The sequence below is a fragment of the Engystomops pustulosus genome, chromosome 1, assembly GCF_040894005.1.
Source record: "Engystomops pustulosus chromosome 1, aEngPut4.maternal, whole genome shotgun sequence".
In the NCBI taxonomy this organism is placed as follows: domain Eukaryota; kingdom Metazoa; phylum Chordata; class Amphibia; order Anura; family Leptodactylidae; genus Engystomops; species Engystomops pustulosus.
In genome coordinates, this window is record NC_092411.1 from 31,331,403 (window position 1) to 31,346,486 (window position 15,084).

At 40.3% G+C, this 15,084-nt stretch overlaps 1 protein-coding gene across 2 annotated transcripts in view; it reads left to right on the forward strand.

Annotated features, from left to right (window-relative positions):
• Positions 1–15,084, forward strand: part of IPO11 (importin 11) — a 315,892-nt gene that overhangs the window by 156,145 nt on the left and 144,663 nt on the right. For both annotated transcript variants that reach the window (XM_072136983.1, XM_072136974.1), the window contains exons 23-24: positions 8,720–8,799; positions 11,464–11,544. In XM_072136983.1, the coding sequence (XP_071993084.1) occupies positions 8,720–8,799; positions 11,464–11,544 (161 nt within the window). The remainder of the gene's footprint in view (positions 1–8,719; positions 8,800–11,463; positions 11,545–15,084) is intronic.

The window sequence follows — 15,084 nt, forward strand, 5'->3', positions numbered from 1 at the left end:
CACTTTACTTCCTTTGTAGATGCCAGTTCCAGGTCTATGTAATGTGGATCATCTGCCGCAGTGTTGTTTTTGTTTTTTCTGCTATTGTGCTTCAACTTTTATAGAAAGAGAAGTTATTTAGTTTTTCATTCCCGCATTCGGTCAGGTGTAAAATGAGCTGGCATTTGGCTGCAGACACCAGAGTTCTGCGGTATAGGACACATGAGCAAGTAATGTAATATTTATTCAGCACTGTGCTTTACACGGTTCAGTGTTTTACTCACCATATCTGTATGGTATCTGGTCTGCAACCTGCCTCTAGCACTCGAGTGCTTAGTCATTGAAGTAGCATTGATGAGCCCTTAAGGGAGTAGCAAGCATCTACAGAAGTTTCCTTCACTATGCTATTTCCATTTTTAGGTTTAAGCTACACACATTGTATAATGCATGTGGAAGTCCCTGGGAAAAATCCTTAAAATAAAAAAAAAAGCATAATGTAAAAGTAATGTTGACTGAAACAGAAAATGTAAAGTAGAATCTTCACCATACTTAATTTTTGGCCACTGATATACTGTCTATAATGTTTTCTATGTGTGCTAGATGATTGATAGTTTAATTGTTAGATATTTATCACCAATTTGAGATGATAACCCATATATCTAGGATTTTGTGACACATTTTCAATTCCCCATATAATGGGAATACTTTGTGATGAAGACCACTTTAAATGCAATTTGGGGAGGTTGTCCCAAAGAGTCTTTTATATATACAGGCAGTCCCCGGGTTACGTACATAGGGTCCGGAGGTTTTTTCTTAAGTTGAATTTGTATGTAAGTCAAAACTGTCTATTTTATAATTGTAGATCCAGACAAAAAACATTTTGGCCCCAGTGACAATTGGAGTTTAAACATTTTTTTACTGTAATTATACCTAGGATTATCAATAAATCTTCATTACAGACACCTTACAGCTGATTATTGCAGTCTGGGACTATAGTAAAGCATTCAGAGACTTCACCAGAGGTCAGAGGGGACTGTCTGTTACTATGGGTTGTCTGTAAGTCGGGTGTCCTTAAGTAGGGGACCGCTTGTATATATATGTATCAGGCCCTAGTTAAAGAAGGACCCCTCTGGCCACAGTAACCTCTGGTGAAACTCTATGATTGTTACTATAGTCCCAGACTGCAATGATCAGCTGTAAGGTGTCTGTAATGAAGCTTTATTGATAATCCTTGGTCCCATTACAGCAAAAAATTGGAAACTCCAATTGTCACTGGGGCAAAGAAAAAATTTGTCTGGAACTGCAATAAAATATACAGTTTCGATTTACATACAAATTCAACTTAAGAACACACCTATAGAACCTATCTTGTACATAACCCGGGGACTGTCTGTGTGTGTATATATATATATATATATATCTGCACAATACTAAAGTTGGAACAGCTAGAAACCTCTTTATGTCTAAAAAACCTGGTTATGCCCCTTATTCAATAAAGTTAACAGATAGGTCGATAGATTTAACCTACAAATGATTTGTGCCAAACACGCAAATAAATAATATTTCATTTTATTAAGTTCATCTTTTAAAAATCCGAAGGAAAGGGGGGAATCATTTAAAATACACTGCAAATATGGGACAATACATACAGGGGACAGAAACAAATGTATAATTTTATGTAATGTATACTGGGTTAAAAATACATAGGCCAAAATACATATAATCCATTTAGATACACCTAGTCCATTAACAGTGCAACAGTATTATGATTATCATGGACAAATTACAAAAGTCTACATATATATCTTCACTAAAACATTAGTCAAATTCCCAAAGCTGTAAAATGTAGAGATAAATGTAATCCAATATACCAGGGAATCCAAACCAAACCCAATGCCTTTGTCTGGGGATAAGTTCATACTAACTATACATTCTACTTTTATAGGTGACAAAAGGGGTGGGGATTGATTGTAGCTCATTATCATATACAGGTGAGATACTCACTACTACATATGTAATCTACCAGGATCCGCCTTTATATACCCCGCCATATTTACAAGAAAACGGCAAAGCGGAAATGGTCACCGTCACCTCTTTATGTTTAGAAAACCTAGTTATGCCCCTTCTACAATAAAGTTAACAGGTAGGTAGATAGATGTAAGGTAGGTATATCAATTTAAGAGATAAAAAGATGAAAAAAACATATGTAAATGAGACATAGATAGATGGGAGATAGATATAAATACATAAGCGTAGATGAGAGATATCGATAGCTTTATGAGAGATGGATGGATGCTGCTTTATTGTAGCTGGTTAGTTATAAAAATAGGGGTTTTTTAATTGAACAAAAGTTGACCTCTCCCCACTTTTATATAACCAGACACCTACAAGAGAACAGTAGTAGCTTGACATTACTTGGGTTGGAGAGCCCACTTTTGGTCTGCCTCAGTTATAAACCTTCTATTAATAGTAAGTTAGTACTTTAGATTGTTTAAGGCTCTTTGCGGAACTTCTCGAAGTGGTGGTTGCCAGAGGGGTGATGTATGTATTTTTTCTGTCTTAGGCTGCTTTCACACAAATAGATGCCACGCCAGGTTTCCATATTATTGGGTGGAGGGGTGAGTGCTCCGGACTGTAAGTATGGCAAAAGATAGAGCACTCGGTGACAGCATGGTATATTGACACCATAACTTGCCATCCCCAATGCACTGTATACCCAAATACTTCTATGGGGAATACGGAACAGAAATATTTGAGAAAATAGGGCACGTTCTTTCTTCCTTTTTTTTTTTTAACGTCTTGCACGCGGTACAGTGGATAATACGCCCATGTAAGTGGATTGCCGTATTGGCCATTGATATGAATGTGGCCGTGTGCAACCCATATGAAAACGGTAGGTTGCGGCTAGCATACATCCATTTTCACACCTTCGACTCGGCCCTGGCCTTAGTTATGAGCACTGGGGCACATTTACACTGTGTTGGTCTATGCACTGGCTTGGCTACCGACTTGCTCTGGGAAAAGAGACACATATATAACATTGTGACGCAGTGCAGATATATTTCTGGCGCCGAGACCATTTTCTGGACACCAGAAGGACAGGCAGCAGACATCCTAATGTGATGAGTGTTTTGCCTCCATCATTCCAGCAGCCATCTACATTTTATAGGCCGTTGCACAATTAATCCAAAATCTATGTTAACAATTGCAGTAGAATGCAATTTGATTTTAAACTCCACTTTTCAAAAGCAAGTCCCTGCAGCCCCGATCCGCTAGTGAAGGCTGAGTGCAATAGCATGGTTTTGCGCCCAAATTTTTTTTGGTCTACTTTCCACCAGCCAAAAATGGCTGTGATACACATTAATTGAGTTTCCATAACGCCAAAGCCACGCTCCTTTTCGCAGCATAGTCGGAGCAGGTGGACTGATTCTGACTGAGCGCAGGATTTAATTTTCAAATTGTGTCACATGCACTTAGATGCACCACTAAAAAGATGGTGAACTCTGTGGGACCCTAGTGGGGAAGCGACACATTCATGATATCGGGCGAGCAATCTTAGTGAATCGCAGAATAGTGCATTATCGTTGGACAATTCGGTGAACTCCAGCGTCCGGGTTAGTAAATGTGCCCCATTTTATTAAAATCAAAACTTCCTCGTGACCAGTTTATTAAAAAAAAAAAAAAAAAACCTTTTCATTGTTGTAGCCCACCGCATATATGTAACCGACACAAAAAAATGGTGAAATAAAAAGCACATATATATTAAATTCACCTTCTCCTAGGTCCATCCCTTCTTTCTTCTAGTAACAGTTTATAGTCAGAGGTGATAGATTCCTGGCACCAATAGGGGGCGTAAGCGCTGAGAGTGCCTAGGGCATCATCAACACTAAATCCGGCCCTGCATACATGCTCCAAAGATATTGGTTGACATTTTAAGTTTACTTTTGTAAGTTGTTCTACTGCACAGCCATGACGGAGCAAAAAACCAAGGTCAAGGAAGTGCGATTGCTTCTAATCTCACATAGGAAACGCTGGCTGCATTGTTTTAGCGGACTGTTATCACCTGCGTTAATTACATGGATTTACCGCTATCTTATTTAGAAGATGTCAGTAATGATGGAGGGCATTCGTGAAAGACCAAGCTGGAAAGGAATAATTATAGGGAAGCTTGATGTAAAATTGCCTTCATATTACCTGCAGCCTATGATTGACAGCTACTAAGGTAAAACTCATTTTACAAGTAAAGAATCTTATTTCCAGATACCATCAATTTCCTTTGTATAACATAAAGCAGCAGTAATAGCCGTGGAACCTTGCAGTAATATGGAGATTATCTCGGAAGCTGACACCATTACAAATGAGTAATTATCTCTCAATTAAAATTCTCTGTTCATTTTTCTTTCTTCACGCCTTTTTCTTAACTTGAAATATGACTTTGGTGTTATTGCCTTACTGATGAAGGGTGGGAGGTTTATAGACCTACAAGAAGAGTAGGTAGTCCTCCTGAACCTACTAAAAGAAGAACTTGGGATCCCCTAGGTCATAGGTCAACAATTAGGTAGAATTTTGAATAACAGTTCTGTGCATGGGCAGTAGCTCCGGCTTCGGAGCAGTGAGCAAGCAGCTGAGGGCCTGCGCTCTGCGCATGTGCAGAACGCCGGCTTTTCGGACAAGGGCGCGCAGCTACGAGGAGCTGCGTGCCGAAGATGTCAGGGTAGGAATAACAAAGAGGCTACTGAGGCGCGGAGAAGCCGCGACGTCTAGACTCATGTCCGGCTACTCCATGCCCCAGTAGCCTCTTTAGAAAATGTACATATTAGGGCAATAAAGATTTTAAAAAGTTAGCGGGGACATAAGGATTAGCTCTAAAAAGGGCTATCCTCACGTCCCATACATCCACCTACTAACCATTCTACCTTTATAGGTAGAATCGTGGTGGTAGGTTCCCTTTAACAGGTGTGGGCGCTGGGATTGCAGCTCCCATAACGGTCGAGTGCATAAAGCCTGAGTGTGCATTTATACTTTGCACTTAAAACTGCATCAGAGTCAGTTTTGATGTTATTTTAGGTAAAGTTGTATTAATTTAACAGGTGAAAGACATGGACTGAACAGGCAAATTTCATTTTGAAAGGGAAACCTGTTCAATAAATGTGATTCACCTTTTCAATTCATATTTCTCAATTGTTAAAACAAGAAACTGCACCTAAGACCACCTCAAAAGTGATTACAATGCAGCTTTAACTGCAATGTGTGACTGCACCATGAGAATCACACATCAGTAATTAAAAGAGGTGATATGTAAACCAAGCACAATGACATACTGGTGTGCCCTCCCTCTGGCAGGATCTGTTCTTCTTTTAGCTTCTTATACCCTGGTTTTTAAGAAAAAAAATACTTTTACGATTATGCAAATGAGCCACATTAGCCTAGAGCTCCTTAGGCTCATTTACATAATGTTTAAAGCCCTTTTTTCTTAAAAACAAGGGCATAAGAAGCTATAAAGAAGAGCAGATCCTGCCAGAGGGAGTGTACACCAGTATGTCAGTGTGCTCGGTTTGTAATCCTTGATCTGGTGATAGATGTCCTTTAAGTATGGAACAATTCATCTGTGTTGTGTAGGGGTCCACTTATGTATTTATTGTATATCTATAAAATTCTATTTTGGTCTTGCGTGTTTGAACCTTAATAACGATGTAACTAGTTTTTAGAGCAAGCTACTGGCGGTTCTTTTCCATATTATTTTAACGTACCCTTCAACCATTCACTTGTACCTCTGTCATTCATAGTTTAATCACAGCATATGAAATATCTCATGTCAGTAATATATTACTCTGTAGAGCGTTTGCAGAACTATTGAGCTGCTCTCAGCCCTGCGGCAGTGAGACATGATGAAAAGGCAATATAGATTGATCCTCAATATTTGCAGTTGATTCTGTTAGATAACCCTGGGATAGCCCCCCCCCCCCCTCCCTACCCCAAAACGCAACTTTTCTATTTTTAGTAAAAAGAGTTTTATTAATATGGATAACAATAGGGAGCATAAAAATCTGTAATATAGATATTAGGCATTAGAGAATCAAAGCTTGGTATAAATGCCGCTCCTGGCTGTAGAAGTAGCTGCTGGACTCCTATTAGTGCCGAGGTTGAGTCATCCCGGTTTCCTTTTGGCTTTCTAGGCTTATTTTGTTGTGATTTTCTCTAATAACTGATCCTATTATAACCAGGTATTGCTCAGTCAAGTATATATAAAAGCATGAGATGGATGACCTTCATTTCCAGCTCTTGATATCATCCAAGTCAATGGGAAGTCTCCCTGATCGAAATTATTAAAGGAGACTTTGCATAAAGAAGATTAATGACCAGTGCACAGGATTCGCTTCTCCGGTGGAGCTTGCACATAGGCAGTACATCTCACACCGATAACTTCATATCGATGTAGTCAATCTTAGTGATCCACTATTCCAATTTTGTGTTGTTGATTGTCTAAGCATCAATTATGTTTCATTCTCACGGCAGGGCCATTTAGGAATCAATGTGCCGCTCGCTGTATGGAGACGCTTTCTGTTTTTTTTTTAAAAAAAAACCTTAAAGGGGTATTCTCGTCTGGGCAGTCACATTCAATTTGAATAATCTGCCATATATATATAAACATTTCTTCAATTAGATGTTATTAAACATTTTTTACTTGTGTGAAGGTAAGTTCTCATAAATGTTGTGATATGGTCCCTTAAAAACAAGACTGTGTCCTTGGATACGGCCACCTCTGCTGGAGCGATTGCACAAAGAAACCAAAGGTTTTTGTATAAGAAAAATCTGGGAGTTACTGCATATACTACAGCCGTCCTGTGGTAATGATCGCAGTATCCATGTGGTCAGGCTGGTCTCAATAGCGCATGTCTGGCCATTGCTGCCAAAATGTGAGGGGGTTGTATCCAAGGAAGCTATCTTCTTTCTAAGGGACAACATGGCTTAACATAACATCCATTTGAAGAAATGTGTACATATGGGAAATTAATTGTGAATGCCCAGATGGGAATATCCCTTTAAGGATTTCCCTGCAGGTGCAGTAGCTCTGCCTTATGTTCAGCTGGAGCTTGTCTAAAGCTGCGGGGAGAGGAGGAGGGGGCGCCACTCACCCCCGCCCCTCTCCTTAGAGAAACAAGGGGCGCGGCCCCGTATTCCGGGGAAAGATAGGAAATACGGCGCCATACCCCATTGCCGGCCTATGGGGGAACGTATATACATTGGCTGTATATACGACCCCCAATGACCGTGTGAATAAGCCCTAAAGTGGTAACACTCGATTCAAGTCATCACTTGCATTTTTAATTAACCGGAAAAGCAAAACCCTTGTAATAATGTTTTATAACCTTTATAAACCTATTTGTGATCTTGTATGTTTATGAACCAGATGAAGCGCTTGGTCCAAGCGCAAAACAAGTTGTTTGAATATCTTTTAATGTTTTTCATTATCCTGATGGATTTTTACTTGTAAAAATAAATTGTTTTAAACAAAACCATAATTTCCGTGCTGCTGTTTTACAGGGAAGCAGGGACTTCTTCATCATATATTGTGTGTTTGGTCCTTGAAATCTAACTAGTGCATTCTTTGTGATTCACAGACTGTCTACCATGTGTTTTAGCCTATTTAGAGTTCCATAGCAAGTTAAACACATTTTAATAGCTATAAGGTTAAAGGGTTTGGCCACTTGTACTAAACTTAAATAGGGTAAATAGAAGACCCTAATAGCTAATAACTTGTTAAAGTTTCTATTGCACCCCTTCCTAATACTGAGACTGATAAAGCCTAGCCGAAGCCACAATAATGGCTCCTGATATCAAATTGGACCACTTGGCAGAGACAGATACAGGTGGAATACTTTGTTGGACACCATGACTGTTGATAGAGACCAGACCACATAAGTGACTGTTCTTGCCGCAAAATGAACTTTTGATACAAAAATCCATAATGCTATACATAAGTGAATACAACAAAACTCAATTTCATTGCTCACAAAATGGAGCTGAAATAGTTTGCTTTTATGATTTACAAATTTTTATGGGCTTTCTTAAGTAGTCAGAGTTATCTTCAAGATGGCCACCATCTACAACTACAACTCCCATTATCCCTCAGTAACTACTATCACTGCAAATTACATCACTGAGATGACGTCTCACCTCAACACTGCCCATACTGGATGCGCTGCAACCAACCGACTACAGCCAAACATAGGGGCAGATTTATCAAGCTGTCTAAAAGTCAGAATATTTATAGTTTCTCATGGCAACCAGTCACAGCTCAGCTTTCATTTTACCAGTGCTCATGAATATTTTAAAGGGGAGCTGTGATTGGTTGCCATGGGCAATTAGAAATATTCTGACTTTCAGAAAGCTTGATAAATCTGCCCCATAGTGGTGATCACATGACCTGCCCAGGCAGGTGCAGGACATGTGACCAGCAGCCATCTTCGGTCCTGTGTCTCCTCCACAAGAACTGATTACAGTGCCAGTTGCATTTTAATTCTCCATTACAGTGTGTGTCTACAGCATTTATTTGATAAGGGGAGCAAAACTTTAAATAACAACTAATTAAATTTTAGCTTATATTTGAATAACCCATTTGAATATGAATTAAGCTTATTCCTGGAATACCCCTTTAAAGAAAACTTTCTTCTAAATCCCTGATCTTGTGAAAAATTTTAATTTCCAGTTTTGTATAACATCATGTTTTTTCTTTCAGAATTGAGTTCGGAAAACCTTCGCGTCTGCTTCAAGATCATCAACGCATACATTTTCTTTGTCTCCTCTGACTTTCTGCAGGTACGTTGTGTCTCTCCCCATGTTTGTCTATTCTGTGCACAATCTATATTGGCGATCAGTACCGGTAACAGTGTTAATAAAGCTTCTCGCTGTTATCGGAAGCTTCAAAAAATGACACGGGAACCTTGCGGAATAAAATGGAGGCCGCAGGTGAAGGATGTAAACACGGTTTTCTTATAATTTCCAAATTATTTGCCAGCCGCATAACACCTCTTGCTGCTTTACAATGATTGATGAGCGCTTACGCTTTGTCACTTGACATTTATACACTGCTGACTGCGCCAGAAGGGGCACAACACGCCAGAGAATGATTATGTTGGATATCGCTCATGAATTCCAAGGGTTTCTTAAGAATCCATCTCTCCTCATGCAGCGTGAGCCCCACTAGGTGAGAGCGGATTTAGTACCGCCATTAGTTTTTATGCTACTTTGCACTTTTGTTTTGTAGTCTTAAGAAATAGAAGCCATTAAAGAAGAAAACATAGCGAAGTATAAAATCTATGACAAGTCATAAATGAGATTTCTTAGATGTCAGAGCAGTGAATGCATTACACTGAATCGGAGATACAGACAAAGTGTTATACAGCAAGACCCATCCTGGCTCCAGAGCCACGTTTCTGTTATCTTTTCACTTGCCGGATTTGTATACAAGCGTAGTCCTTAAATTACAGCAGATACTTGTTCAAAAGAGACCTATAGTCATTAGATATATATTATATCCCCTATATACAACACAGTGTAACATCTGGTTAGAGACACTTCTGTGAACTCAACATATCCAATATCCAAATAAGTCAACACTGATTGCAAATAAATTTCTCCGGCTGTTGTGCAAATGGAACAAATAACAGGTAGAAATGATAGACAATTAGTAAGACAACCTCTTGTGGTTCTGTAGGTGGTGACCACAGTGGTTTGGTAGGTGGTGACCACAGACTATTTCTCTGTTCTCATCCTTTTTGGATCTTTCTTAGGTCACTTTTATATTATGCCATTATTCTTACCTGTAGAGGTAGCATGAGGCTGGTTCTACAACACAGAAATGTTGCTCAGGTAGTGTAATTTATCCAGGATGGCACAACAATGTGAGTTGTTCCAAGACGGTTAGTCAAGACTTTCAGCACAGTGTCCAGCGCATGGAACAGATACCAGGAGACAGGACAGTATACCAGGAGACATGGAGGGGACTTTAGGAGGGCAGCAACACCGCAGCAGGACCGCTATCTCCACCTTTGTGCAAGGAGTAACAGGTGTAGCAGTACCAGACTCCTGGAACATGGCCTCTTATATCCATGTTTCTGCTCAAACTGTAGGAAACAGACTCCATGAGGGGGGTTAAAGGGCCCAATGATGATTTTGCCACAGCAGTTTATAAAATGAAAGCTGAACTCTGATTGGTTGCCATGAGACTGATTTGGCAAGGTCTGTGTAGCACTGCATAATCTGTGTGCGCTATATAAATAAAGGAATTATGAGCAACCCGAACACTTCGGATAAATCTCCCCCAATATGTTTTTTTTTTAATTATTTTAAGGGTATCTTCTAGCAGTTTTTGCCTTACATTGCTGCAGACACGGCACAGTAGCAGCCCTCCCTGGAGATCTGTGTAACCATAATAAATTATTTGCATTTAGATTCCAGGATTGTAGTTTGACTTTGAGCACTCTGATGTGAGATCTCACATTGTTCACAGCCCCTCCCTTTGCCCTGAGTAAGGGCAATAGCAGGATTATGGTTACATAGTACAGTGGAAGGGAGGAGCATGGTTTGGACACTCCCCCAGTGCTTCCAGTCCATCTACAACTCTGGAATATAAATGCACTTTCCACAGTCCTGCAGCTACTCACAACACACTCAAAGGTATTGTTACACAGATAACCATGTATGATGCTCTCTTTTTATAGGAGAAAGGGTTTCTGGTCTGAGCTTATTATGATTAGAGGCTTGTATCCACCTCAGAGCATTACTTGGGTGGTGGCTGCAGTTAACGTGTTTGTAATTACTAAAATCTTAATGAGTTTATTATTATTGGATGAGTTTTGTCTTGGGATATTAATATAGTATCAACATTTCACTGAATTTAATTGTACTTAATGGTTTTATTATAATACCCTGCAAACTCATTGAACCCTTCAGTAATGTGCTTACCCCAATTACAATGATTTAGTTACTATAGAGGGTTGTCCCTTCCTCTCCCTCGCACTGGGGCTCTGTACATTTTGGCACTTAATCCAGACACTTGTCTATATAGATATACGTTGTAAAGTATCGGAAAAGTGTTTATAGAAAGCCAATAATTATGGCAGTAAAGTGCCACCCACAGATACATTTTAAGTGACTTAATATCTCTATTTACTCAAAAATTGTATTAAAATATAATTAAAATTTCATTAAAAGGTTTTATTTTCAGTCATTTTGTTTATTGCTGGTTGTCTGCTCTGGAGATGGAAATGAATAAGATAATTGATGAGAAAATAAGTGCAGATATAAACAGACACAAAGCAAAGTAATTGTAGCGTACTATGTGCCTGTGCATAGTTAATTGTTTAATAACCTCTATATTAATGTCACATCATTTGTCACCCGGGCTGAAATGGAAGGTACTCTGAAGATTACGGAGCTTGCATTATAAATCTGAAGTGTCTATCTCTTCTTTATTGGCAGGTGTATGGAGCCCCCCTCTGCCAGTCTTTTCTGGAAATCCTTAAAGATATAACTATGGAAGGTCAAGTTCAAGTGCTGAAGGTAATCTCATATCTCTGAGACACAGTCTATGAGTGTGTAGTGTAGGCCACATTTACACTTTATTTGCAGTTTAAATCAGAAACTGTGTCGGACAGGGGTGCCTAGGGACCACCAGTAAAATTCGGTTCTTGGTGACCACCACTGTACAGTAACCTGCGAATATTATCAGACGCTAATTTGCAACTTCATAAAAACATTGACTCATTTGTAGCCCTTGCTTTGGTCTGACTCCTGGAGGCCCTTTAAAGAAAAACTACCTGTAAGTTTAACAAAAAAACTAAATACACATTCTCACCTACTCTCTCCTTCATCCCGCTTCCGGTGTTGTTCTACTTTTACACACTGGGATCACCTGGAATAAAGATTGGAGCGTGGGGGCTCAAGGGAGGTGACATCATGCGAGAGGGTTGAATAATTAGCAGCCCGGAGCACCCGGAAATCCTGTCCCATGTTCCGGCCTGCAAATTATAAGTCTTTTTTTCCAGGCGATCCTGGTGCGTCAAGATTAAAGAAGACAAGCGCTGTAGTTTGTTTTTTATTAAACTTACTGGTAGTTTTCCTTTACGTGTAGTTTTCCACCTACTCAATGGCTCTTGCTTTGAAAACTGTTAGTTCTGTGAGGAATATAATTATGCTAAATCATGATGAATATACTGTATGAAGGTCAGTGAATGTTCTCATTGGCCCAGGAACCCAGAGGTGGATTCACATGTTCACCCTTGGGCCAGTTCAAGCCTAATCGGAAATGCTCCTGGCGTATACATCAAACATATCTTTTAGTGGGTTCCACAACAGTAGGGCCAATGTATTATGCCTAGTGCTCCGGTTATAGTAGCAGGTTATAGCGGAAATGTACACTAGCTCCGTCCCGGTAGGCAGGCAAAAGAGAAACCATATGAAGCTGTAGACAGAACACTCTCCTAGGCAACTCTCAGGTTGAGCATTGCTGAGGAGATACTTTACATTCACTTTTCGCAAAACCGATTTCTTAATTAAAGGAAATTACTAATTTTTGTAACACAAAACGTGTTTCCCTTCCCCGACAAAAATGGAGTGACCTACTAACATGAGCGTGGCTTAACATGCACAGTAATCAAATGTATTAATCTTATCGAAAAGTGATCCCTTCTGCACATCATCTTCCTTACCTAATCACGCTTCACTTTTCAATGACTGATATTTGCTTCGCTAACAAGATTGTAGAAGTTGGGCTGTTAGATTACATAGCGTTCTATGCAGAGAGGAAGGGGGGTAGTGAGTCACAGCAGCTGGATCTCCACCTAACAGCTTTGAGAGGAGATCAAACTAGATACAGAATACAGAGCAGATACAGAATGCAGAGATGAGTGTCACTAGAAAAGGAATATCACACAATGTCCACATTCAGTTGTACTCTGCTTTCAGGGCCAGTTTTAGATAAAGTGAGGGCCCCAAAATAAAACTATTTTATGAACAGTCACAGTCAGGGGCTCTTGTAGACCTGCACAATAATAACACTTTGTAGTTACAAGCAGTAGTATAGTAAGTATCTGTAATATGGGACTGTAGGAGAATTATATAGGAGATAGACAGATGATAGGGAGATTAATGAAGCCAGAAGAGGAGCGTTGACATCAGGGGAGCAGCGCTGCGCATTGGGGCCACCGGAGGGTGAGTATGTAAGCTTTTTTTTTTTTTTTAAGCGCTGGGCTGGCTGTATACTTCTGGGGCAGGCTGGGGTGGCTGTATACTACAGGGGGCAGGCTGGGGTGGCTGTATACTACAGGGGGCAGGCTGGGCTGGCTGTATACTTCAGGGGGAAGAATGGACTGGCTGTATACTTCTGGGGGCAGAATGGGCTGGCTGTATACTACTGGGGCAGGCTGGGCTGGCTGTATACTTCTGGGGCAGGCTGGGCTGGCTGTATACTTCAGGGGGGAGAATGGGCTGGCTGTATACTTCTGGGGGCAGAATTGGCTGGCTGTATACTTCTGGGGGCAGAATGGGCTGGCTGTATACTTCTGGGGCAGGCTGGGCTGGCTGTATACTACAGGGGGCAGGCTGGGCTGGCTGTATATTTCTGGGGGCAGAATGAGCTGGATGTATACTACAGGGGGCAGAATGGGCTGGCTGTATACTACAGGGGGCAGAATGAGCTGGCTGTATACTACAGGGCGCAGAATGGGTTGGCTGTATACTACTGGGGGCAGAATGGGCTGGCTGTATACTGCAGGGGGCAGAATGGGTTGTCTGTATTCTGCAGGGGGCAGGCTGGGCTGGCTGTATACTATTGGGGGCAGGCTGGGCTGGCTGTATACTACTGGGGGCAGAATGGGCTGGCTGTATACTACAGGGGGCAGAATGTGCTGGCTATATACTGGGGGGGGGCTGTGATCAATGCATTTCCCACCCTCGGCTTATACTCAAGTCAATAGGTTTTCCCAGGTTTTTGGTGGTAAAATTGGGGGGTTCGGCTTATACTCGGGTCGGCTTATACTCAAGTATATATGGTGTATGTATGTATGTATATATATATAGATAGATAGATAGGTAGAGAGAGATATGCAAGATAAATAGGTACAGCAGAAGAGAGATAAAATTATATGAGATAGATAACTAGACAGATAGATGATAGATAAATAGACAGGAGGTAGATGATAAGCATCTCCAGCCGGGCATTCACAGGGGCCCTGGGCATGTGCATAGTTTTCAGCCCCCTAACGCTTCCCCTTTCTGTATGTACACACAAGGCACTACTATTGAAAAGTGAGGTATGTTTTAAATAGTCTAAAGCTGCACCAGATCCAGTATCTGTAAGACATCTAATGTCTAACTAAATACTGTCTAACTCTTAAAAAGGATAAATATATCTGCCCTGGTAGATCTGTTTCCTTGGAGTACTACTTTAACCCCTTCTTGACTCTTCATTGTAAAATTATGAGGACCGATGGTCAAGGACTGCATGGAAAGAGCTCACGGAAAGCCCTATCCACACACAACAGGCTTTAGCTGTACTTCACAGCAGACACCAGTCACTTATTGCTGCTGTGATCGGTGCCGGCCATAAAAAGTCTAACGCTTCCCATTTTCCTTGAACAAAATAAATAAAAGAAACTATAAACATGTTAGGCATTGACACTTTTCCCCATTTTGCTAGTAATATAAAATTTTAATGAAAAGCTTGTATAAAAACATTATGGCCAGCAGAATATGGGGAAGCTAGACTTTTTATTTTTTTTGTTTTATCGTTAAGTAATTTGTGTTTCATTGAACCGCATTATATAACATTATATCAGAAAGTGCCACAACTGTGTTTTTTTCCAGTTCCATCACATTTGTTTTTTTTTTTCAGTTTTCCATTACATTTCACTAAATATTCAATGGTGTCATCAATAAATATGATTTGTTCTAAAGAAAACAAGCTCTCATGTAAACAGAGAAATTGGTGAAATAGGAGAAAGGAGTGTCTATGGACACACGTGTCCCTTAAATAGCCCCAAATGATTCAGGGATAATCAGCGAGAACAGCCAATCAGGCAGCTTTATGCCCCTAGACACTAG